The following is a 27,381-nucleotide window of genomic DNA, read 5'->3' on the forward strand; positions in this document are numbered from 1 at the left end:
CAAGACAAGAACAAAAGAAAACAAAAAAAGGCAAAAGCAAAAATATAAAAGCAAAATATAACTTTTCAGCTAACATTAAATAAATAAAACAATATTCCATTACTTCCCATCTCATTCTTCTTCCTTTTGGTTATCACTTAGAGCAAACAAAGGAAGAGTTGATGAATCATTATTGAAGATCATCATCTTGCACTGTGTACAAGAAGAACAATACCCTTTGAGCTGGTAACTGTACTTCCTATACAAGTTAGAAATGTTAAAAGGCAAGAAATGCAGTTCTATATTACATGAAGATTTCTCATTTTCCCAGCAATTCAGTTATCTGAAAGACAACAGGCCAAGCTGAATACCTGAAATAAGAATTTCTTCGTCATGACCATTTAAAAGCCAAACATAAAAATGCTAAAAATATCTACTGGAAGACCATTCACATGGGATGGAAATGCGATATTTCACAGGACTTCTGGACAGATTACTGTGCAGCAGGTGGAAATATTAATTGAAAGAATCACCCTAGGTGCCAAAATCTGCAGGACACATTCTCTGGGCTGTCCTGCCTCCTTTGTGCTGCACAAAAGGCTTAATGAGAATGAAAACCATCTGCAGCTCCCAGCTGAGGATTTTTGTGCTGTAAAGGAGTCCCTAAGTGACGCCCTGCGACCTGCGCAGCGAGGCAAAGCACGCCTGGGCTTTGCTGCTCCCTGGGCCCTCGGGAGCTGCTGCCATCTGGTATTGCGTAATGCCAGGGCAGGCATGCATCCAGCCAGAAAGCCAAGGGGCTTCACAGCAGCTCCACACCCTTATGGTGTGCAGAGGAGAAACTCAGCACACTGGGCCACCTGGTTAGAGTGCTGATCTGCAGACCCTCATCTGGTAAAACTCTCACAGACATACCTCTGAGCACCTATCTGCGCTGGCCTGCTGGCATTGGACCCATAGGAACGTTAGCACATGAAGCAAATGAAAACATGGCCAAGTTTGGCTTTAGAAAAATTTAAACCGCCAGTGGGAAGTTGTATATTAATTACAAATACTAAAGCACTCATCTCCTACCAATAACATTTTATGAAATTATGGAAATAGTTCTTAGGTACAGAAATTAAATCTGCTGTAGTTCCTAATGCTTCCAGATAGTTGCTGAAATGTGCATAAAGATCACTGAATTGTGGTTAAAATTACGATGATAAAAGCAATTGTCAGCTTCTGTTGGTACTTGCAGAGATTTAATTTTAGAACTGTACCCTTAGGCAAGTAATATGGAAATAGATCCATACACACTGCATCCAAAGTCATACTGAAATGTCACTTGTAAAACACACCTTCACGATCTTGCTATCTGATGTATAAATATGCCTGTCAAATCTGCAGAGAAGGCCATCAGTACTTGTAGGCTGTGGTGAGGTGGTATGGATACACTATCAATGGATCATGGTTTTGTAAAAATCAGGAAGCTTCTACAACTGAAGAAAATGAACACGTTGTTCTTTTGGAATATTCCTGCTGAAGCAAGTAGAAGGAGTCTGTGGGGAAACAGTCCGACATCATGCTGAGAAGACGAATGGTATAAAGATTGTGATGATACGGAGACATTAGCAAGGCTGAAAAGGGGATCACAGATCTGTATCAGAGCCCTAGAGAATTTAAAGATTCGTGCTGACAGTAGTGGAACAATTCCTGGTTTTCCACAGTGAAGGCAGAGGAAAAAAGCTCGAGCAGGTGGCACAGAACTGCCACATCACTGATACCACTAGGAATCACATCCCAGAAAATTTACCTGCGGCCCCTGTTCACGTTAGTTTATACCTCTCTGGACAGTAACAATGGTTATTTGAATTACACATTTGGCCAATAATTTGACTAAAATCCTCAATCTCTTTTAGGAGTTTTACTCCTTCCCACAACAGCAACAAGTACCACACAGATGCATTTAGTAAGCAAATAAATCAGGTATTAAGGGGGCAAGCAATGAATTTTCTTCAAATGATTTAGAGAAAGCAGGCTTTTCTTTGGCAACCAGGCAGCAGGTTACCCTAGTGACATTAATTCATTTTGCATCCTACACAGTCTCGAATGTGAAATTAGCAGAGCTGGAAAATGCCCCTGCAGCCAAGGCAGAAATAATGCACTTCTTACTGTGAGTGGAAGCTTCTCGTCAGGAGACACTTGTGCTTCACTGCTCTTTGTCAAGCAGGGTAACATGAATATACATTTCACTAACAGGCATGATCAGCAACAGAAACTCAGCAGATCACAGAGTGAGACAGAGCTGTCAAACACTTAAGCCACATCTATTCTGCACAGAACATACAAACATTAATGCCAGAAAAATAAAGCCACTCTGAAAGCCCGAAGAATCAACAAAGAAGCTTTTTGCCCATGCCTAATCCAGCTAAACCTTCTTAAAGTGCCATTGAAAACAGATGCTTGAAATGACTTCCATCTTCAATAGCATTTTTTCCCCCTTGTAGCCTCTTCCATTTAAGAAAAGACTATAAGTTTACATTTAAGAATCCACAGTTGTCTAAAACACAGATACTGAGACTGCTATTTCAGCTAAGAATTTAATTCAGAATGGTGAAAATTACTAGAGCTTCCCTTTCCCCAATTCTTATGCCAATTTTATATATAGAGAGATTTCTTCAATGACTGCGTAATGTACGAATAGTGGTAAACTTAAAGAAACCAGTGTTTAATCAGTTCTCTGTCTAGAAGTGTCATCATAACCATATCCAGCACCACTACAAAGATAACTGCAAAACCCTAACAAGCCCTAACACCCTAACAGCACAATCTCACTCCCTGTTGAGGCTCATAGCCAAAGGAAGAGCTTGTATTTTTTTTTTTTTAACTTTGTTGTTACTGCCAGGTACTATACAACTTCCATTTTAATATTTGGCATTTTTTCCTTGGCATCACTGGGAAAGACAGCAGTGACAAGCCATTAGAGCACAGCAACGGCAACATACGTTCCAGGAGAATATAAACCTAACATATTCTATTTTTTCAGTATACTGGAAGCTATCTGACAACCTCAAAATATTGCAACCCATCCATTCCTAACATAAATTCATTTAACAATAGTTCACTGTGCAGCTCTACTGTGTAAACTAACACTTTTGTTCAGAAATCAGAAGTCTGCAAAACAACCACAGGAATAGAGACATGTAGGTGTACCACTTTCTTACAATCTCTACATAAAATATTATACAAATAACTTCTTATAACACGTTCCTCTGCGTTATAATAGAAAGTTTTACAAAACGAAACTTGAAGTTCTTACTCTGATTTCCAACAGTCATCATATATATTATTAAAAATAGGTAAACAAAAAATGAGACTTTTAAGACGTGTAGATTCTGAACTCCTCCATCTGGTGATGTTGTGGTGCAGTGACCATTATGACGGAGAACAGGGACCTCAGCTACACAACTCATAAAAAGAAGTGATCCAAACTGAAGCCATAATGAGGCGTACAACATACCACAAAGTGCTTGTGCATTAAGAACACACTTAACTCCAAATACAAACATAACTGCTTAGCTCAAGAGAGACGAATTTAAACATGCACTGTGAGTTAAGGCAAATACCAACATTGCAGCATACCTGGGAAAAACAATCCCACTGCAGTAAAAACTGCTCAGGGGAACAGAGTGATGACATGGATAGGAAATAATAGCAGCAAAGAACACTGACAGGAAGCAACAATATTAGAAATCTTCACACTAACAAAGAACAGCAAAAAAATATTCGCAGAGTAAATAAAAATACAGTACAGAGTGTAGGAAATAAGACCCAAATAAGAACTGCAGAGTGATCAACAGAACACCCAACTGCTGAGCCTTACCCCCAAATCCCCATCTGCCTGTGGTACGTGTAGAAAAGAAGAGGGGTGGCGTGTACTGCTTGATATGCAGCACAGCAGTTCTTGCTTCTGTCATCTGCACAACGATTTACACTAGCAACTTGTGCTGGAGCCCTGCAGGTACTTTGGAAGAGCAGAGCCAAGAAGGAGTTCTCTTGAGACAAACATTTAAAACTCAAAGATAAGGAAAAAATACTTAGAGCATAAAACCACTCCAGAGTGTTTGCACAAACTGTGCAAAAATTGCAGCATGCAGATAATGGAGAAAATAAATCTCTGCAATTATTTATATATAAATATTCTGAAACACAAATGACAGCGCTGCAAGGATATCTGGAGCACAGTTTGAACAGATCAAAGTCACTTTTATACTGGCATATTTGGATCACGAATACCTGTCAAGCTTCAGCCAAGCTCACATCACTGTATTAGGCAACCATTTAAATCCCACGTAAGATTTTGGGCTGGTATGGAATCTCAGAGCAGGAATCCAAACTACCACCTGGCAAATATTGCAGGAGCACTGAAACCTCACAAAAGTGGTTCTCTCACTGACAAACGTGATTTTGTTTTTATAAGCAACACTACTAAGCTGAGGTAGGCAGCATGTTTTTCTGCATTTCTGGTTGGCCTTGCCACTTTGCTTCCCAGGAAAACTAAAATGTCTTAAATCTCTCTTGTTCTGCTGTAAAATTCATGGGACATGTCATTCTTGCCACATTAACACCCCCTCTGTTTTCGTTTTTTTTTTTTTTTTGGTTGAGCACAAGACTTAGTTTTGTGTTTTATTACAACTGTTGCTTTAAAGGCAACTTTTGAGAAATTAAATGCTACCTCTCATTTTCTGGTAACTCTGAATGTGTTGGAGAGCTCCTAACTAGAGATTTTTAAAGCAAGATTGCATACAGTCCTATCATGAAGAATAATCCTGCCGTGGAAGAATCCAGCCTACACGTGCAAAACTGCGTATCTTATTTCATGGACTCCATTCCTGCAGACCAAGATGCTGTTACTTGGCCATAATTACTGCAGACTTCTGAGCACACAAGTCTGGCCGTGCAAGTGATCTGGTTACTGCACGACCAACTGCTGCAAGCTGAGTATTTGTGGCTGGGTTTTATCAGTAAGTAGGAAAAGGACTCTATATCATATCCTGATCAGATGTGAATAGCAAACTTAATTCTAAGTCAGTGCATCTTATTAAGGTTGAGCAAAATTCATTTCCTACTGGAAAAGCTGGAAGAAAAAAAAAAAGCATCAGGAAAGAAGAGGATAAATATTACTAGTTTAGCCTTGATTGCTAACTCATGGTACTTTACCACACCATTATCAAATGTGTCTGCATAATGTCAGTGAAGTGCAATAACAACATTACTGCAGAAAACATCGTCTCCACATAATAATCCTATGAATAATAAATGCTATTTAGGCATCAAACTACTGCTTTCACATCACGTTATAATATTACTTCCACAAAGGCAGGTAGGCCCTCATACGACATTAAATATAGAGGAAAGTGGAAATTCTGAAAAGTGTATATAAAAGTATATATTCCAGGTAATGTAACCACTTAAAATTTTTTGTGATTCCAGCTTGGCATATTTTGGAGAATATCATTAGCAAATATTTGTGAAACCTCTTAATTTGCCTAAAATTACACAGGATTTGGAGAAGCTTGCTGAAGCTAGTACTTATTTTAAGTATTAGGTCCATTTGTTTCTGAGAAGTTCTAGGTTGAGACACGAACAAAAAGTGGCAGGAAAAGAAATATTGTTTCTCCCATGGTAAGCACACTAATGTAAGGCTTAAAAATGAAGCAGAAGCACATTTTTGCTTATACCTTTGAACTGCACCATCTGGTTGAGGCTCAATTAAGACTCATCAGCCCCTGATTGGAATGCATTCAGGACTCGCTATTTTGAATCAGAAAACTAGACAGCCAGAACACATGATTTTGTGGACTAATAAAATATAGAATAAACTTTCAAATCCCTGAATCAACAGAGGATAATTTCATATTTTCTTGGGTACGCATTTCTAAATTTTAGAATGAAAATACACCAGTGATATAAAAGCCACAAAAGGCAGTTTCACGTTACAGCTTTAGCCCAGTTAACATCTCACCACCATCAGAAAGATGAGGCCTTAATCCCTCCCAAATCTCCTCAAGCAGTCCCATCACTCACGCTGCATCTGCTTTGGCAATTGCCTAATTGGACAGCAAAGGCTGTTTGAGTCACTAAAACACCAGAGAACCAGGCCAGGAAAAGTGCACGTTTTCTTGCTGAGTTAGCACATTATATGGGATCCCTGTGCTATCCCATAGGATCATAGGAGCTGATGTGACTGACAGGCAATCATCCCACTGGGGAGAGACAGCAAGGGAGAAGGGAAGGAGACACCTTCTGTTTGGAAGCACAGTGCTGTTACTCTGACTTGCGACCTAAACATAACTGTTTTCTGCTCCCTGGGCACTTTGTGTCTGCTTTTAGCTGTATGCTTTGTAGGTTTATGTACATCACGCCCAACTGCAGCCCTAAATTCACAAACAACAGGCAAGCGCATGAATTCAGTGCTCGGAGTACAATAAGAAATAAGGCCTTCAGGACAAATCCAGCAGGAGTTTTATTCAAGGAAATACTGGAGGAGAAATCAACACCTGGAACACAAAAAGTTGTGACTGCATAGGAGAAGAGGGAACTTTCATTCAAGATTGTGTATTTCCATTGTTTGACGCTGGCCCCAAACCCAGATACAGTATTAGACTGAAGTAGGTCATGACTTTTTTTCCTTCAGATAGAAATGTCACAAGAAAGTTGTTTACAATGAAAATCCTGAAACAGGATTTGGCAATAGTGAAGCCAGAGTTTCCCAATAATGTGAAATTGTAAAAGCTTCTTTTAAATTTGATTTAATACTCCATGGTCAAATTCTGCTTTTATAGACAGATGGTAGCATTTTTTTTGTTTGTTTATTATAAATGCACTTAAGCACATATATTCAGTTCACTGGAAAAAAGATGAAAATATAATTTGCAATATTTTAATCCATAAAGCTTAATTCCTTTGCAGTCGTCATCTCAATGTAGCAACAGATTTCACTGTTGCTATTGCTACAAAGGGATTAGACTTTCTCCGTTGATTTTGAATACTGGAAAAAATACTGTAACTGCAGGGTTTGATCAGGGGGTTGTTAGAAGGGTTTTGTTTATTCCTTTTTCCATTTCACAGGTTTCACCTTTCCATTGCAATTCATATTTTCATGTTAGACTACAGCTTCTTCTACTCCAATAAAACTATCAGACATTTCTGTTTTGCTGCTTCTCCATACTCTGAGTTTGGTGAACCTCATGGAACAATAAATAATTTCTAACATAGCAAGTGTAACATGGGAATGAGGAGCAATACTTTAAGCCAACCTGAACTGTAAATTTGTAGCAGCACTATACCAAAAAGTACATTTACAGCATTTAGGTGTTCACATAGTTTACAGAGTAACACTGGGGCATTGCAAACGATGGCCATTCCTCTTCCGTCGCCTCTCTCAACGTGTTCCATTACACTCTGATATGGGAAGATGCTATTTCTTGACTTGAAAGATTAATGTAAATTTACCTTAATGGGGGGGACTCAGCAAACAACTGCCTGCTGCTCTGCCACTGACCTTTTTTAAGGTTATCATTTTACACACATCGTATAGTTCAGTAAAGAAGCTTCAATTCCTTCAACAAAAATACAGCTGTTCTACGCCCGGTAAGATGCAGTCACAGGCTGCTAGACACATTCTTAGCTAGCTGTATATCAAGGGACATTATTCAGTGATTTATTCACTGGAGTTATTCACAAAACAGCACCTTAGCTAGAAACCAAGAATTCTGGTGTCGGACTCTAAAGCAGCATACACTGATATGAAATATTTGACGTTACACAAGCATCGGGCCACCAAGCTCTACTTTTCTGTTCTGCAGCACAAAGATACATTCTTGCTACAGAATATTTCCCCTGCAAATGTTCAGAGCTTTTCTACTTTTTTCAAATTTACTGGGAGGGATGGGAAGGAATATAGTGAGGTCATTTAGTCTAGTGCTTCCAAACCTTTTTTAAAATCCAAAGACCAGATACTACTTCAGGAAAAAAAAAAAAAAGTATATGGAAAATGTATTATTTTTCGGTGGGAAAATAAGTGAAAAATAATTAGCATTCAGGCAAAACAAGGTCTTACACATTACAAAGTTAACCATACATACTATTTCATTTAAAATATTCATTAGAAAAATTATAATAATTCCTGACATTTCCCATCAAAAGTCAACAACACATAGCTGCCTACTCACAAAAATATACTTGCACGAGGTTTTATTTTGCTTTTTGTAACTGCAATTCTTTACAGATGATGAGGCCAGAATCATCTCCTGTTTAGGATACGAGCAGGGTCTGGTATCTTAATATTTAATTATCATTTACTAATAGATGCCTAGTCCATTCTTCTGCCCTAAAGTAGAATGAATTACGACTAAGCCATTTCTAGGAGATTTTATGTAGTACATCAGAGCAAGCGACCACAATACTGTCTCTGACCACAAGTTCTACAAGGAATAGTGATTACCTTCAAACTGCACTGTGAGATTACAGCATTATACACAGTTTTAGTGTACATAGCTATGAATTCTGATTAAAAAATATAATGGACAAAAAATCTGTCCTATCAAACAGCAAATGCTACTGACTTCAGTAAAAGCCAAGATGTCATTCAGCTTATATTTGGCATGAATCAGTAACTTTGCCCATACAGGTATGAATCTGTGCTCATTGCATCCTGCAGCCTATTGCTTACTGAAAGATATTCCAGCTCTGTGCTACTTCTTAAATGTCCGACACTGCCCTGTTGACTGCAATTGTGCATTCTTCCCATAATCACACAAATCCTGTTCCAAAGTGTCCCATGCACATAAACAGAGGGTACAACTCCCAGATTGCCAGCATACCTACCATTTATTGTTATAATTCTATTTGACAATTATTATTTTTTTACAGTGAACAATAACTAAGTGACATGGAAATATCAATTTGCAAAGACTAGAATTTCTATGCCACTTCATGAATTACTAGAAACTGATTCAAGGAAGGCAATCCCAAACTTGAGCATAAAATTAACTGCAAGGAAGTCTTGCTTTCTGCTATTCAGTTTGGCATAATATTATTTAAATCTTCCTCCTATAAATCAACTCATTTAACAGCAGTGTTCTGCTTTCACCTGCACAAAAAGAAAGTCAGCACAGGGGTTTGTAGTACCACAGATCTTTCCATAAATATTCAGTGGGCTCAATTACAAGTCAGTATCTGGAAAAATTGTACAAGAGCTTTGGCTGGTACAAGCACAAAGCTGTACCCTCAACAACCACCTGCAGAAAGCAACTCCTACATATACAAAAATGTTAATTTCTCATTCCTTCAGAAGACATTTTCTTATCCTTTCCAAGCACTAAAAATCTACTCGTTTTAGTAATAAGAATGGAAGACGAGTACAATTGCTGGGACCACATTCCCAAAGAGTTTGCCTCTTGTTAGCTCATGAATTCCACACAAAACAAAACAAAAACCAAAGCAGTAGTACTTGCAGTATAGCATTGCAGAAAGAAAACACAAAAGAAAGCAAAAGGCCTGCGTGAGAGCTGCCTATAGTAAAGATGGAGTTTTGCACAAATAACAGCACATGCATTTGCCCAGCTGAGTGGTACCAAATGCAGGAATAGCCACTTAAAAAATCTCCAGTGCTAGACTATTTATTTGTGTTCAGAATATCAAGACAACCACATCAATTTGATGGTGTGAGCAGGCTGTCCAAGGTCAATTTTAGAAGAAAAATTTCAGTGTTCTCTTTAAATAGGGCTTATTCATCAATACCTTTTCTGAGCACTTACAAGGATGCTGGTTGCAGTTTGACAGAGAATTACAAATACAAAATCCATCAGCCATTAAGGAAACAAGGTTTGAAGGAGAAATAGTATTTTATAAACCAGTATTCAGGGCAATTGCATTTTAACTTAATTAAATACTGCACTATCAGAAGTACAAAAAACCCTGCATTGTTTCTAAATGCACTTGAGCCTTTTAAATGAGACCAGAACTTTTTCATAAGTACATCAACAAAAATGACAGCCACTAGGGAAAAATCAATCAACTAATATTAGAATAAAGCTTAAATAAATTAATTAACATCAGGCGATTCATGATATTAAACAGTGATATATTTTGCTGAATATGTTAACTTTTTAGTATCAATTAAACCACGCTACTCTAGATAACTAAAAGCATTAGCTGCATTAATAACTGCTACTGGTGCAAATTGTTTTGAGAGATAATAACCAGACTCTGGTGTACAGGACTACCATAATTTTAAAGCAGATAAATGACACTTTTCCTCCCGTTGATGAATGAATTCTGTACACAGTGGACACAAGAATTTTGAAGTAAAAAAAGGCAAACTGTATTCTCCATTTGTGCATGCATTTGGTTTACAGTACGTGTCAGTCTGCGGCTCCCAGGATCTGGGCCACACTCTGTAAAGCTATGCAGCAGTCCCTGGCTATTTGCAGAAAAATAGCACAGCACTTCAAAGAGAACACGGTGCAACAAAGCCCCTTCCCAAAATATATGCTGACTTTTGATTATTTCAGAAAGAAAACTTTCCCTGTAAGGATTGCACAAACAATTCCCAAACTCAAAAATCAAACGTTAATTAAAATACTACATGTCCCTCCTAGAAAACACAATGCCTTCGTTTCCTATGCATCCCTGTTATCTTATTGTCCACAGGTTTCTCCTGTGTTGTTGTTTGCATGTTCTCCAGGGGAAGTCATTCTTCCAGTAAGAAACTGAAAACAACATGCAGGTGATACCAGTCATGTACCTCTGTCATATCAGTGTATTACCCTTAGAGACTCTTGCACTTCACAAGTAAGCCAGCAGACCACCCAAACTGATGTGTCACTGGTATTAAGACAAGAGGCAAACGAGGCAAACCCTTACACAGAATTTAACTGTATTTCATAAAAAACCACATAAGTAGGATTTAAAGCTTTCAACTTCTGAATTTAAAAATAAGAAAAAAATATATTACTAAGAGCACTGTTATTGAGTTAACAACTGAAACCGATGATAATACAGATCATGCTTTGAGGTTTTCATCTACACAGCCAGAGGCCCCTTCCTTTCCCAAACATATGGAAAGTCATAACATAGTCATAACATAACATTAAAAAACATTATAAATATTTTTGTTTTCATATGATGTTTTCCTTACATTTAAAAAATCAGCATTTACAGTGCCAAAGGCATGAGAAGAGACAGAATTATATCAAGAACAGACTTTTTCTTTCACTTTCACAAATTTATGCAATTGTTTCACATTTTTTGAGAGTTACACAGATGTAAATACAGAATGTTACTGTTCATAGGAGTACTACTGACAATCTGTTTAAAATGGATTCAAACACCTGGCTGAATTCACTGTACTCTGCTTACATGAAATATTGTTTCTCAGCAGGAGTGTAAGTCACTGTTCTATAAGTGTACCAAGTGTTCTAGTATGATTTCATTTGATTTCAGTGGAAGACATGCAAAGACTGGCAATTCAAATAATGAAAAACATTTCTGTCATTGCAGGACTATCATGTTTGAGTGTTTTAGATGTCATTTAGATTTATCATATGCCTTTAAATCTACTGAAATTTATATATTAATTTGTCATGTACAAGGCCACTGATTTCACTTGATTTCAGTATTCTTTTAGTTTAGTGTCTGAAAAGGGGGCATTTGTCTCAGAAAGGAGAAAATGCAAGAACGTCTATTGCCACATTAGGTTTTTACATGCTAAATCCCTGAAGATATAGGGCTGGACTGATAAGCTGATATAAAGTAATTAAAACAGAAGCTGATTCTGTGCTCCCATAGCTCAATGAAACAGGAGTGAGATCAAAGTGTCGTCACTGTTTCTTGTCCTCCTAATTTCTTAGTACTGTACACAGAAGTTAAAAAAAATATATTTCACTGTACTTTGGCTAATAACTACTTGCTGAAGTAAATCTGAGTGCCATAAAAACATTATTTATTTAAATCAATGGGATTTTTCACTTACTCCTAAAGGTGGAGATGTCAGCACAAATTTTGCAGACTTCTCAGAGAGGAGCTGGGCAGCAAACTGACACATTTTCCAGATATTGATTGTCCCTTGGTCGAGTGCACTGTAGCCTGTTTCCCGATTTCCACAAGTGAGAGTTCAGATTTGAAATCAATATACCACTTAAATTGTCATCTTACTGAATCCTCATTCAAGTGAATGAATAGAATTCAGATAAAATACCAATTATTTTAGAAGTGTTCCACACTTCTCATATACACATTTGCAGACAAGAAATACTAATATTCAGTATTGCAATACTCACTACAACAAAGTTTGAGAATAATACTATTTGCTCTGTCTGTAAAAGCAGTGGGGAAAAGGCTGACAAATAGTTTTGCTTTTTATCCTTTTTAGAAAATATTACAAACTTTCATATGCAGAACATTGTACATGATATATCTAGTGTGTTTGTTTTGCAAATACTGATTGCATAAGCCATTGAAAGGAAAACCAAAACAGGAGAAATATTAAAGTCATATAATATATACTGATAACCTGAATTCTCACTAAGTTTTGCAGACTAAACAGCACAGAAGACTTTTAAGGATGGACCAGGGAACACTGCTTTCAATGTATTTATGTTGAGAGCTTTCTTAGTGTGCAAGGGATGATAATTAAAAAAAAAAAGCTTGCTTAAGATTTGGATTAAAATGTGACGGACTGCACTAGGATGGGCCAGGCAAACTCTGGATTTACTATCTCATTAATGATAAAACATGCTAGACAAGATGAAGAGAAATCATGAATGGTTCTGAAGAGGAAACATTCAACTAACACTTTCTACTGCTTGCAACTTACAATAAAAAGGGTAGTCTAAAAGAAGAGGACAAATTAATCAAAGCAACACTCGAAGAACGCAAACTTACAGCAGTGATAGGAATAGACCACAGAGCTGAGGCTCTTACTCCTACAAAGCATCTTCCTTCACAGAATGCTAACCTGGATGCACAAACAGATCCAATTTAGCAGATTCGAGTTATCCCACCTTTCAATTCAAACTTGCAAGTTCCACCTACTGCTGCAGCATTTTCTCACACAACCCAAGGAATCCAAAAGAGAGGTCTTTGTGATTACAAGTATTACAGAAGCGCTGGCAGCTCAGGACTTCACCTTGAACAAAGACTTCAGTTCTACTGCAAAGCAGAATTCAGGAAAAATTGACAAAAATATGGCGGGGGAAGTATCTAACATGCTGGAATAAAACTCTGTTGATTAATGACAGTGGTAGCACGCAATTATCTTTAACTGTATGGTAAATCAAAGTCGGAATTAAAAGAAATTATCAATTATCAGAGTAGTAAAAAGGCTAAAACTAAAGAAAATGACATTACAGGAAAGTAAAATGTAACAGCACCTTTAAGCAGTGAGCACTGTTAGAATATGGAAAAACTCCCTACGGAAAACCCTATTCCCTGAAAAATTGGAAATAAGACTGAAAAGCCGATTGGAGCCATCAACAAGCTAGAGCCATAAAACTGCTAAAATAATGAAAATGTTATATACATTATCAGATATTATTTTTTTGTATAATTTACAAATAAATGTCATAATTATGTGTATAATTTAAAGTTTTATTGAGATATGTGATCTGTTGTATGTCACACAAAGCACTGGTGTTTTGGTAAGAAACAAAAGTACACCTGTGTTATTAACCACACATTAAAAAGCATGCTTAAATCCCACTTCAGCTTGCAACTTTGTGCAGCACTGATAATTCCACCAGGCATATACGTAGGTGGCAAACTATGGAGATGATACTGATTTGGAGAAAAAAGTAGGAGGTCCGTCATCATCATGGTGCCTGCCCCAAATCTTATTGCCATATAAACACTATTAAAAATAAAATAAAACAACATTTTAGGTTATTTCTGAAGACTACCATGAAACTGTCAGGGAGGATATTTGCAGCTGAAAAGGACACAAAATTGTTTAATTTCAGCACCCAACATTCACTTCTTTGATCACAGCGTTCTTTTAAAAAGTTTTCTGTGGAAAACATGCTACAGACAGTTTGATGTATACGCCTTACTCCTACATTTTTTTATGTGAAGTTATTTTTATTGAACTATACAGCCACTTCTGAAAGTAAAATAACGAATGTGAAGAAGCTTAGCTCAATCAGTTCTTTCAGTACAAACAAATTAAGAATACCTTTCGATCTGTTTATTTCAAAATTTATACAGTACCTTCAGAATTAACTACCTTTCTGTCAAATGTTACTACCTTACTTCAGCTCAAAAAGCATCTCTGAAATATAGTTTCAATCTGACCTACATATCAATTGCTCTTTTATGTTCTCACTTCATATACACAGTATTCTACTGTATAAAGCTAGACATTGCCATTGTATCAATGTGCTCCGATTAATGAACAGCTTAAGGACAACATCAATAGTTGCCTGAATACTATAGAATAAAAACAATATTACTTTTAATATTCAGTGCTATTTATGCGTCTCTACTTTGGGTGAGAAACTTAAGAGTGACTTAATTTATCATTTTTAATCCCCCTTTTCCCTGGTGATCTTTAAATTCCCTCACATCCCACACTTCTTCACAATTCTCCTGGCAACATCCCCCAAGAAAAGTCTTCCAAGTGCAGATTCTGAAGTGGAGCAATGACAGCTTTACATCAGCTGAGAATCTCTTTTTTACACACACATTAGTGATCAAATGTAGTGCAGACCCATCTTCAGTGTCATCCTTTTTGCTCAGAAAAGCTGCAACTCTTCCTCCAAAACAAAACAGTAATGCCAAAAGATCTTAAAATCAAACCAATTATATCCATCAACAGAATGCAAAATTTTCATAGAATCATAGAATGGTTTGGGTTGGAAGGGACTTCAAAGATAATCTAATTCCAACCCCCCGTACCTCCCCCCGCCATGGACACCTTCCAGTAGACGAGGTACTGTCAGTATTAATGGATATCCACCAGCTGCAGTGGCACAAATTATAAAACGTGTAGCCACAGTTTAGATGTTCCAACACTGCTGCTCTTTGCTGCCATCTACAGATAGACTTCAAATTAAAAATAAAAATAAAAATAAAATCTACTTTTAATTTCCAATAAAATCTCAACATACTCTACAAGCCAGTTCACCCCGGGTGTGTTTTACCTCAGCATATTTGAAGTTTCAGACAAAGATGAGCCCAAGTGAGAGGTCGTTGAAAGGTATTTGGATGCTGCCCCCCTGGTGCCCAATCCTCGGTGTTCTGCAGCCGGTACAACATCTGCCGCTGGTAGTCGGGTGCTCTTCTGCCCTGTTCAATGCACGGGCTTCAAGCCCCTCGGAAGCCAGATGATCTGCCAAAAGTGAAAATAAAGTTTTACATCTATAATGGATATCTTAAATACTTTTAGTTGAGTCCTCAGAATGTCTAATGCTTAATGTTCACAGCATTGTTTTAGTGTTTCAGACAGCACGTTTCCAGTTGCACTGCTGTATGTTCTAACCACGAGGCTACGAAGCCAGGTCGGCTTCCTGCATTAAAACGGAACTCAGCAGACTGCAGTGGTACATTTTTAAGATTAACGCCTCAGATGCGTGGTGGAGACAGCATAACCGAGAAAGACTGCTGGTCAGTACCGAAGGATTGCACGCTCACCGAGCGCAGCACGCTGAAGGCTTACAGCCCCCCGGGAAGGTGGGCTCCGTGTTGGCACCCCGGCAGCAAGCCGACCCACTGCGCTTTCCCGCACAGGTGCGATTCCAGCACGGCCGCGGGGTGGCGGCGGCGGGGCCGGGCCGGGCCGGGCGCGGTGTGAGAGGCCGCCGCGCGGAGAGCGGGAACCCGGGAACTACAACGCCCGGCGGGCCCCGCGCCCGGTGCGTCTCAACAATGTACGTATCAACTAAAGTAAAGGAGACTTAATTCTTCCGTCTTCATGACTAAAGTACCTCTTAAGTGACAATTTTAAGTGGGGCATACAAATTCTCTTTACTTCTATATCCAATACTCCCGCTGATCGAGGCTTTGTTAATTGAAAGAACTTTTGACTCATCTTTGCAAATGATACCTTGGGTGTCGTAACATTTTGGCTAGATTTCCCTCCCTACCCTGGTCATGCTGAATTGTCTTCTTTTTTTTTTTCAGTAAGCTAGGCAGCAGAATAAGAGGCTAGCTATTATGGGAAGGTTGATTCAAATTCCACCAAAAATGCTTCAACTTTTAGATCTGTGTTTTAACCAGGGACCTGTCATTATCTGTCAGCGCACGAAAGCTTGTAAAGTCACGTATGGGCTATTTGTACACTCAGGACAAATTAGTTTCATACACACTAGACAAGCAATCTCAGAGCTGGTATATGTAGGAGATTAAAAATAAGCACGTAGTCACACCAAAGTTAAGTACAATACAGTTAACTTATGGAATAAATTTTTCAAAAGCAATTTTGCTGAAATACTGAAGTTAAAGAAAAGTATCAAAGAACAATGCATTTTTTAGAAATCTTATCTGTTTGTGGCATATTCAATAATAAAACATTAAATCAAAATGTCAGCTTTTTAAATCACCACACAGATAACAAAACATGTCCTGATATTCTTTTAAATCTTTAGATTCCAAGAACTGTATCATTCCCAGCTTGACAAAGAAGCAAAAGTAAGTTGTAAACAAGCACTACCGAGGAAAATAGCTAAATAGAAATGAGAATGGGAAGAACTTGAGGCCTTCCCAATGTACCATGCTTTAGAGGCATAATTTTTCTGTGGACAAATGCAGCTGAGGCTACTAACGGCTGAATGTCTGATTTTATTAATTATTTTATCAGTTAAGGGTTGCTCTACATGTTTATTGAAAGATTAACTCTCTTATTCTGTTGAAATAGCAAAACAATAATATGAGTGCTTTCCCTGGACAACTGACCACAAAACACAGTTGTGACAGCACAAGTATTGCGTAGAAAAGAGAGAAATATTACTATTGGTACTACAGAAAAATCAGGACCTTGGTCAGCTGAGTACTAAATGGGGGAAGAGATATGCTTACTGCCTCTGTATGGACCATGTCTGCTGCCAGTTGTCTCTGAAAGAGTAAGTTTCAGTGAAGATAAAGTAAAAGGTGAGCTCAGATGTGAAGTCTTGCAGGTCTGGGAATGGATTCCTTGTGTTGGGAATTATACCACTTCTAGTAGGAAGACCTTTTTTAAGTTCAGAAGCATCAAGATTAATTATAGCAGAGGCAAAAAAATTGAGCTCAGAAGGATATGAAGTCACCCACAACTTTAAAAGCGAAGTTAGAGCAGGTACTATTCTGATTATTATTTTAAGATATATGTTGGCAAGAGACTTGCACTACAGGAGCCATGTCAGGTCCTTAAAAGTGAGCATAGTCATGTGGCAGTAACTTAAAGGAAATAGGGATGAGACAAAAACTTGATATGCTTGAAGTGCCTGGCTAAATGACATTTTTTATTTTTTAATGGATGTTCTGTTTTAATTGCCCTTTAGAATGCACAGCTGTCTTCTAGCAAACAACACAAAGAGAACTGGCAACTTCAGTCTAAAATGACTGCCCTTAGAGAAACTGCAGAAAAAGTACAGGTAATCACAATAGCTCCTCTTCAACTGTTTTTAGAATGTAAATAAAGTATAACAAAACAAGTGATTACAATGGGGAATGACCACACATTTACCAGGAAGCCTCAAATACAGGTCAAGAGACAACACTTAATACCCTCTGGTAACACGAGCTAATGAACAACTTGTAGTGAAGGAAATTCAGTCAGTAGATAACTGTTCATGATTTCCCAAGCTTAAGGCTGGAAAGTCTAATACTTAATTGACTTGGCTTTTTTTGAAAGTGTCCTCTTCAAGAGACAGGACATGAAGGACTGCTTCTCTGTCAAGTAGGACATTTATATTCCTTTGCACCTTTAGAATCTGCATGATTATGTTTCTGTTTGTCTCTGTCAGAAAAGGAAGATCTTCAACAGCAGGTACAAAAAATTATTTTGAAGTTATTTTCTTGAAGGCTAATTTAGGACCCTCCTAATTAAAATTCTTATTTACATACCAGTTTTGCTTTCAGAAAGATGATTTGTTGCTATTGTACTGGCAAATGTGACACACTCTCCTATTTCCTACTAATTCTGTATTTTGACTTATAACGCCTCCTCTCTGGAGCATGAAGAGGGAATGAGGACAGGACAGCTCGGCAGATACTTTTGAACTTCAGAGTTGATTTGTGACCTTCTGATCAACAGTACTGAAGATGCGTAGTATTCACTTGAATCTAGACTTTAGATAACAATGATGTAATATTTCTTTTGACAGATAACGACAATAGGAAATGAAATAACACAGGAAAAGAACAAATTGGAAGTAGGAAAAAAAAGAACAAGAGGCTACTGGAACATTTGGCTGCATGGGCATATGAACAGGTAAGATGCGTAAGGGCTGGAAAATATCTACCTGAAGCAACAGGGAAAAGTTAAAATATTCAGGGAGAGACAGGACACTGAACACCCTTTTTTGTTGTTTTTTACTTTATTTTTTCTTACAGAATGGTAATTTCTGCTCTTTTTTCCTCAGTATATCCAGCAGCAGGTACAACAGGTCTTGGCAGAGGTGACTGACAGTAGGAATAAACTGTCCTGTGACAAAGGAGAACTTCAGGTACCTACCAGTATCCTATTTGTCAGTTCACATGGGAAACTCCATTTATTTATTTATTTATTTATTTAATGTTCAGCTAATATATGACTGCTTAACCTGAGCTCTTCACTACTTAATTTGGAGGGAAGCTTTTATTTGTCTTTCTGTTTATGTGCTTGACACTACACAAACACTTTGTTTTGAGAATTGTGTAGAAAAAACATCTTTGATCTGGCTCATACCACTTACTGCCTTTGGGTGATAGATCAAGGCACGATGATGTTGAAGTAGCATCTCTAGGATTTGTGATGTTACTTAATGTACAAAAACAGTTGAATGGCTAAGAACCACCAGGAGGCATTAAAAAAAATACAAGTAGAAAATTGGTTGAAAGATTAGAAACATGGAAAATTTTATGAAATACAGGAATTAACAAGGAGGGAGGCAAACTATGGTGATAAGCAAAAATAAGCAGTGTACATAAGCTTTCTTAAATATTATTTAGCTGGACAGTAAATGAGGTGCTGGAGGTAAAGCTTTTACTTCAGTGTGACCTATGAATTTGGGGCAGTGGTGCAGAAATTCCTGAGGTTCTTTTAAAAACAGCACAGAATGTGTAGTGGTTATTAGAGAAAGCTACATTTATGCAATAGCCCTAGGTCTCATGGTAGTGACAGAAGAAAGTGATCCAAAACATACTTAAATTAGAACAAGGTGATTAATTCTAATCTGGAAGTAATTCTATGGAAAGATAAGTTAAAAGCATTTCACTTGCTGCTCCTGCTACTACGGGACTTAAGAAAAATAAAACATTTGCTCTGGGCAAAGAAGAATTGCTATATCACTCTGCTTCTGTGTTGCAGTCAAGCTAATGCTTTTCCCTTTCTTCGCTAAAAAGAAGCTGAGCTATTTTGTCCCACTTCTTTTCTTAAAACTGGAGTGCAGAAGCTGGAGGAAGAACTGTAGTGTCTCCTAAGATGCACATTTAAATAATAGCGAGCTTTGCAAGTGCACTGTGGCCACAGAGACCAAATACACTAAGGTAAAACAACTTTGAGAACTTCTTACTCCTCAGAATTAGGGTCAGACTAACTAATACTAACATAGCCATTAGAAATCAGATTCAACACACCTTTTCCTGAAGAATAGAGAAAACATTTAATCTTAACTTTAGCATTCTAGTCTTCAGGTGAAAACAGAACTTTTTCATTAAAGTATGAGAACTGTGGAAGCTCAGCTAAACTTCATGCAAATTTTTCAATTTTCATGCAAGCTTATTACATGTTTTCAGGCTAGAAAACACACAGGTTACAAGACTATAACAATAAGTCTTCTCGATTTATCATTAGTTCCATTTAGAGAACAAATAGTGGCAAATAATACTTCTCTAGCGATGTTGCTGTAAGGCAGGTAGTTACTCTGCTTCAGTCTGTTCACTAAGTCATAAGGGACAGAAGCACAGAGAAGAGTTGTGTTATCTTGGACAGTGAAACCAAGCTTGTACATACAAGATGGTAAAACGGAGTCTGCTGTCAAGAGCTTGCTTGATAAATGAGAAGCAATAGGAGTCTGTAAAGAACAGTTACTGTTATAAGTTCATTCTTCCTTGTGAACAGACATCTTGAGACAGTTATTTGAATTTATGGGTTAGAATAGTGATCAAAACATCATTTGTTGTTGGGAAAAAAATACATATGTTGTTGGAAAAACAAGGAAGGTGAAAGTGACAAACTGTTGATCATAGCCATGTTTAGGATGTTTGCCTGGAAAACAGGAGGTCCTATTTTTGCTGTTTCCAGAAAGCAAAATGAATCAATTATTTCTCTTCTACTTCAATTCTTGCAGAGTCAGCAGAAAATGCAGATGTTAGAAACGGAATTGGAACATCACAAAGCCAAACTGGTTGCCATGGAAAGGCAGCACAGCAGCCAGGTAGAGAACACGTTTTTCAATAGTAACAACCAACATTGCATTTTTGGGGTCGAGACAGTTATCTTTTCTTTTTTGGTGAGGACAGCATGGCATGACACATTCACATGAACAGAGGCAAAAAAAAATATCCATCAGCCTTTGGCTGTGGAACAGGAAAATCATTATCCAAGTGCTGAAGGTGGGAAGCAACTTCTTGAAAAGAAAAATTCCTTAGCACAGGTGAAGGTATTATAGTTTACAGCTGCATACAGAAAATGGACAGAGATTCCTGAAGTATACATAAAGCCTTTTATTTTTTCTTATTTGAAAGAAGAGGGAGCAGGAGGAACGGAAGTCCAGGCAGTTGCTTTCTCCCCCCCCTCTCCTCCCTAATACTTAGCTTAAAAATAATTACCTCACAACCCAAACACAAACCAAAGAACATTTTTTTCCACAGGAGTCATGGTTATATGACAAGTTCTGATTTTCTGACTAAGCTAGTTAGTGATTGGCTTCATAAGTATTCCCATCTAGGTGCCTGACACGCGTAATGAGACAGCTGGTAAACAGACTTACTTCCTGTAACCTGATACTGACTGGGAATGGAAGAAAATATTCCTGTGTAAACTTTTTAGTTTGGGTAAATATAAATCTGATCTGTTGTTACTGCACTGTTGGAACCACTTTCTAAGGCACTAGAAGTTGCTAGAATGGACAAAAAGACACTTGCTCTTCGTTTGGAAGAAGTTCAGCAGGCCAATAACGTCCTGCAGAGTAAGCTGATCCACACTCAGTATGACCTGAAAAGTAAAGAAGCTGAGCATCAACAGCTGATGGCCTGCAGGTAAGACCAGATCCAAGATACTATACCTGAGGAAAAACATTACTTTTTACTAACAGAGCTTTTTATGGTTCTTCTTATCTATCAGCATTGACTACGCTGAGCCAGCAGTATGATAGTCTCATACAGAGCTACAGAAATGGGCACTTCCACTCATTCCTGTAATGACTCTTGAACCTGTTCTGCTGTACTACTTACTCAGGGTCGCTATGGTATTTCTAAAAGCACCTTTTCCATGAAGATAGCACATATCACTTCTACTTTAAAGCGGCCTGTAGTAGGTAGAGCAAGGAGAGCATAGGATAGCTGTTAAAATCCTCTAATCCAAACTAAACACCAGTAAGTACAACCTCAAAGCAAGTAAGCGTTGGTGCAGTCTGAATATACTTGTTATCCTTGTCTAAACAGGCTTTTTTCCATCTAATTTCCTGGAATCATCAAAGTTTTTCCAAAAAAAAAAAAAAGCCTTGTATAGCTATTTTAAACCTCCTTGGAAATAAATGGAATATGAAATATTTAAAGCCACTCCAATCTCTAAACAAGTGTTGCAAAGCATATATCTAAAAAACATTTAATGGAATTCTCTATCCTATTCACATATTTAAAAAGTAAAGCATTACTAAATATACATGTGAATAACTGAATTCACCTCTTCTCTTTAAAGGGAGCAGTTAATGTAAAAACTTAAGACTGAGGAAAAGATGCACATAGAAAACGTAGAGACTTTGAAGAAGCAGTTCCATGCTGAACAAGAGGTTTCTAGGAAGGCTGCCCATCGAGAGTCTACTGAGGTGAAAAGGGATATAGTTAAAAGATTTCAGTGAGTGGCTTCCATAGAAAAAGGCCTTACAATGTCCAATTTTCATCAGAACAAAAGCAGCTCATAACAAATATCTCCTTTTCCATTCATCATAGAGTTATCCATCACCTGTTCACAACAAATTTTGTTATGTGGTAGACAGACATCTTGGTGGCCACACACAGCAATGTCCGTACTGTCTAACTTCTTCCGTGTCCCACTGAATATCCTGCAACACTATGTACCTTATTGTACATGATGTCAACATTTATATCAATCATTCCAGTGGCTTCAAAAGGATAGTCTGATGTCATATAGAAATCACCAAGGATATGCTATAGGATGGATGCTGCTTCGTTTTTTGTGGACTGGCTCATAATACTCAGCATGACCTTAGTATTAACTCAGATCCCAGCATGCATTTTTTGTTCCTTTGTTATAATGGTATTTAAAAAAAAAAAGTCAAACCACCGGGTGCTGTTGCTTTTTTCAGATATAACCAATCAATTGGATGCTCTGCTTGTTGTTGTAGAGAATTACCTAATTTTTACAGTTAATGTGTACTCACTTTTTCCTGTCCCCTAGCTAAAGAAGGCTCTTCAAGGCTCATCCTCTAAATTTGCTGAAGTTTCCTGTGCTAACAAGGAGCTGCGGCAGAAAGTGATAGAGCTGGAGAAGACTTTGTCCAGTTACAGGGAAAAGCTAAAAAGCCGAAGAGCTCAAGTCAAACATTGCCTGGTCACTAAAGCTAACGCAGGGAGAATAAAGGTATGTACACATTTTTCAATGGACACAGGTAGTCTAGTTGAGAACTCCTTTTTCTCCTACTGAATAGGACTGCTGTTGTCCCTTTTTAGTGGGGTGAGACAGAAAATAAGACTAACTCTGCCCCAAAATTCTGACCAGATCAATAGCATAAAATTGCTATTATGCATAGAAATTGCATAACCTTTCCAGTCATATCCTTCCCTGCTCCCTGTATCCAGTATGATGCCACAGAGCCCTATCGTGTCCCCCCACCATTTTTTTTTATAGTATCATTTACATACTTTATTGTTTTGTAGATAGTCTATTTAATGATCGACCGGACCAAAGATTGCTTTGTCTCGTGATTAGTCCCTTCCCATTCTTAGTAGGGAGTAAAACTTACGGTTTGACTAGTACCTAATCCCAAGTGAGAATCTAAGCTCCTCGGCAACTTTGTCACCTGCTTGTTCCCATCTCCACAAGGGGGCATGAGTCATCTTGACTTCATTAATACTTCCAATGTAACATCCTGAGAAATTCCTGACATTTTGTTTCTCTTTCAACAACTTCCAGGAGATTGCAACTGAACTGAGAGAAATGGAAGCAATAAAGGAGGAATATCAGAAGAAGTATTAAGAACAGGTGAGCTTTCTTGACCAGTTCCCTGAAGAGACCGATCTGACAAAATTATAGGAATGTAATTCTTGTGTTGTTGTCTTCAGTCACAGCACATCCAACAATTTGTGTCAGAGTCGAAGCGTTTGCGTCGTGAGATGCAAATATTGTTGGAAAACCAACATAAAGTGCAAGTGCAGAACAGGCAGCTGGAGACCCAGCTAGAAGTGGAGAGAAGGCGAGTGCATCAGTTGGAAAATAAGCGTCAGGTAAAGTGGTAGTAGCATGAATATATGGAAAGAAAGCTGTGGAAATATTTTTATGTAAAGTCCCTGGGGATGTAGAAGAAGTGGTAGAAAGACTTTGAATCCCAGTTCAGAGATGTTCCTGTAAATCTCGGTGTATTTGCTCCAGTCTAGAAAGACTGGGTAACAACATTAAAGTCAGCTATGTAGCGAATTTGAGAGATTCTTTTTAAGAATAAATCTCTTAAGTTATTTACAGTAAAAATAGGAGAATCCTTCTATTATATTGCAAATTTTTATTCGTACCATGAAAAAATTCCTAGAAAAATTTTACTTTTTCTACCTAGATACTAGAAAAAACAACCCAACATCTGAAGAAATGTAAAGAGGAAATAGAAAACCAACTGAAACAAGCCAGTATGGTGTCAGAACAGGTGAGACTAGTTACCATTAGAATTATAATTCACTGGAAGTAACAAGTTGGTGTTTCAGTATTTGCACCAAGTAAAACTTCAAATCTCAAATATAGGTCTCTGGTGAAGAAGGAGGTACATTCTTGACCTTGTCAACTCCAAAGTAACTAAGTGGTGTTTATCTTATATTTGTTGTTTACTTTTAAGATCACAGTTTCATCTCTTACATGAAGAATTTAGTTTAGCAGAGCTTGTAAGAAGAGCTTCCCTCAGCTTTTTTTTTTTTTTTTTTAAATTGAGCTCAGGGTCTATCTGTCTTAATCAAATAAAGAAAAGTGGTGTGGCCAAGTAAACTGTCCCCTAAGATGCTCTTGCATCACTTTGTATGTGACATCATTCCAAACCACATTCACCACCATCCCCTGAGAAGTCATTTGCCCATGCATCACCTTATCCTTGTACTACTTCACAGCAGCAGCCAAATTACTGTAACTTGTGTTAATAACTATAGTAGTTTGAGGTGGAAAATCTAGGGTTTTAGATGCTTTATAGGGTACTAACCAGCATAAATTAAAATTAAAAAGGAATGGAGGTGCCCCACCTTGAGGTCTTATCAATTCAAGTACTCTTCTGTGACTAGAAAGAGAACTTGATAGCAGGATAATGTTTCGATAGCACTTGTTAGTTTTCTGGCAAAGTTAGTCTTCCCAGATATTTCTTAGGAGTTTGTGGTACTCAGCCTCCCCCTCTCTCCCCAGTGTCCCTGTATTTTACACTGTGTTGAAGAGAACTGTATTGACTTCATTACTCTCCTAAAAGCGGGGCAGCTTTGTAGCAAGGATGTCTCTATTACACCCACTTCACCTCAATGAAAGAAAGCATTATGGTCAGCTCCTACCCCTAGATACAGGAGAGAGATTTGAATAAACATTTGTATGCCATGCTGCCCTTTCTCACACAGCTCAAGAACTGGAACACAGCCTGCATTAACTGTTCTCTCTGCAGTTCTAATTACCACTGCCTTCCCTAGATGACAAATAACCTGAAAGAAACTCAGCACTGGTTCAAATCAGAGTTTGACAGCCTGCAGCTAGATCGTCTGAAAAACCACCGGCCGGTGAACTTCGAAGACAACAGCTCCAAGGAGATGGTAAAAAAATGCAAGCACGTTCTTTTCAGAGAGCAAAGAAAATAGGCTCAGGGAAGTATTTGATAGCTCATATCAGTCAGAATTTCAGTTGCCTAAACTTTTTATTAGCCCTTACACATGGATGGAAGACAGACCTTCTTCCTATTCTAATTTAGTTTGTTTCCTCCTCTTTTGCCAGAGGAGGCATTAAATATGCAAAAACATTACATATGCAATTACATAATTACATAAGCTTCAAGGTACTACTTCCATACTTCGAGAAGTTATATTGCACATGCTTCATGTTTTGTTGCTGCTCATAAACTAAATACTTGTCTGAAAGTTAACAGCTAGCATATTTTTTTTCAGCATTCACCTCTTTCAGTGGTTCTCCTTCCCCTCCTCCAAACCTTTGCAGAAACCCTTTTGAAAGCTGTGCTTACCTTGGTTGTGTAGATTCATCAGCCTTCTCCATAACTGGTAGTTCTTAGATAATTTTACTAGCTTTGTAGAGGTTTACATATTAATCTTTAACCTCTTCATTAGTAATCATAAAGACTCCCCCAAATAATCATCAGCATCATAAAACATTGCATTTTTTTTCCCCAGGAGAAAAAGCAACCAGAGCTTCCCCCTTGCACCTCCCCGGAGAGCAGGATGAGGACCCAACACCTCCAGCTCAGCACCAGGAAGGCCTACGTGAGCTGGGCAGGAAATGAGCTCATTTGACTGGGTGATTCCCAGCCCAGGGAGAGCATCACCTGCCACCAGGAGACTCCTTGCCAGCACCCAGGTACTAGAAGAATCAGGAACCTTACTTATCCAAGATAGTTTTGTATCACTGAGAAGGTATTGCAAATAAAACATACTCCTAGGATACACATATACAGGTGACCAAGGAATTATTGTTTAAATTGTAAATTCTTGTTTGTTACCTCGTACCTTTCACCTACATTACAGAGATTGTTCTGTGTGTGTGTGTGTCTGCATGTTTGCATGAGAGACAAGCTACCATGATTGTCCTTTTGACTCAGGTGCTTTGCATCACGAGGCTGACCATAACAAAATCACTATTTATAGCAAAGCAATTATTCTTTATGTATCATTACTGTAAACTGTATGCTGCTGATCTGCTACATCTTTGCTTTCATCACTTTTATCAGCTTTAGAATAAGGCCTGGCAGGTGCTAGCAAAACATCTCGCACTGGCTTGCAGAGGGATCAGGTGAATTGCTGAAAACAGTGTCATGCAGCTGCGGCTAGGCTATGACGTGGCCAGGACAGGGAAGAACTGGCAGGACTGGCTTCTTCTGATGACAGATGATGTCTGGGTCATGAGAGAACATAAGCCTTGGGCTATTTTAGGTGCATATAAGGAATTCATTAGGTGTGTGATGTTATGCCTTCATAAGAACTCGTGGAATTTGTTTAACCTATCTTAATATGGAATAACAAACTTGGAAAAGAGTGCCTGAAGAAGATAGATGACTTACATCGTAGTAAGTTGAAGATGATTATAACATGTTCGGCTTTTGTGCTTGTTTGACCAAGGATCAGTTCAGCTCTGCCCTGGCTTACTCTTCTGTGTGGACCTGCCAATACAATGTAGCTTCAGTACAGGTGTTGTTGCACTCTGATCTGCTCCAACAGAACTGATTGCCAGCTTTTCTGCAATCAGTGGTATTACTTATCTCTAGGGAACCTATACATGTTATTTGCAATACTTGTTTAGTGCAGAGGGAAGACCTGAATATAGCTGGAGCCTGGGAGTAGCCCAAGGACACGGCAGGATTAGACCATCCTGCTTCTACAAAGATTTGGTCCTAAACTTTGACTTTACATGATAGTAGTCTGAACTAAGTCTGAGAGACCTGACCTCAGAGACCTCCTTGAAGCAAACAGATGTTCCAAGGAACAAGGGGTGGCTGAGCACACTGTTAAAACCAGTGTACATCTTTCATTCACCTGATCTTCATTAAATTGTGCTGCTAAAAAGAAGGCCTATCCAGCATGGGTTTAGCTTCATCCTAGTCAAATAGT

General features: G+C 38.2%; 3 protein-coding genes across 4 annotated transcripts in view; 1 reads left to right on the forward strand and 2 right to left on the reverse strand.

Annotated features, from left to right (window-relative positions):
• Positions 1-15,301, reverse strand: part of HECW2 (HECT, C2 and WW domain containing E3 ubiquitin protein ligase 2) — a 187,773-nt gene extending 172,472 nt beyond the window's left edge. The window contains exon 1 of one of the 2 annotated variants that reach the window (XM_083842985.1): positions 15,162-15,301. The gene's annotated coding sequence lies outside the window, so the exon portion shown is untranslated. The remainder of the gene's footprint in view (positions 1-15,161) is intronic. The other variant, XM_083842982.1, reaches the window with a different exon arrangement.
• CCDC150 (coiled-coil domain containing 150) lies at positions 15,190-26,932 on the forward strand (the record flags this gene model as incomplete). Its single annotated transcript, XM_083840637.1, is given in 19 exon segments — positions 15,190-15,267; positions 15,574-15,903; positions 16,220-16,280; positions 16,605-16,619; positions 16,622-16,647; positions 17,496-17,588; positions 18,321-18,427; positions 18,578-18,662; positions 20,487-20,672; positions 21,209-21,396; positions 22,058-22,070; positions 22,074-22,184; positions 22,778-23,011; positions 23,513-23,572; positions 23,576-23,581; positions 23,662-23,823; positions 24,147-24,233; positions 25,243-25,362; positions 25,951-26,932. Coding segments are annotated over 19 exon segments (2,082 nt in total). The 3' UTR covers positions 26,071-26,932.
• The window catches only part of GTF3C3 (general transcription factor IIIC subunit 3), a 35,777-nt gene continuing 23,613 nt past the window's right edge, over positions 15,218-27,381 (reverse strand). The window contains exon 21 of the transcript XR_014586477.1: positions 15,218-15,349. The gene's annotated coding sequence lies outside the window, so the exon portion shown is untranslated. The remainder of the gene's footprint in view (positions 15,350-27,381) is intronic.

Source organism: Anser anser, assembly GCF_964211835.1.
Source record: "Anser anser genome assembly, chromosome: 6".
Taxonomy (NCBI): domain Eukaryota; kingdom Metazoa; phylum Chordata; class Aves; order Anseriformes; family Anatidae; genus Anser; species Anser anser.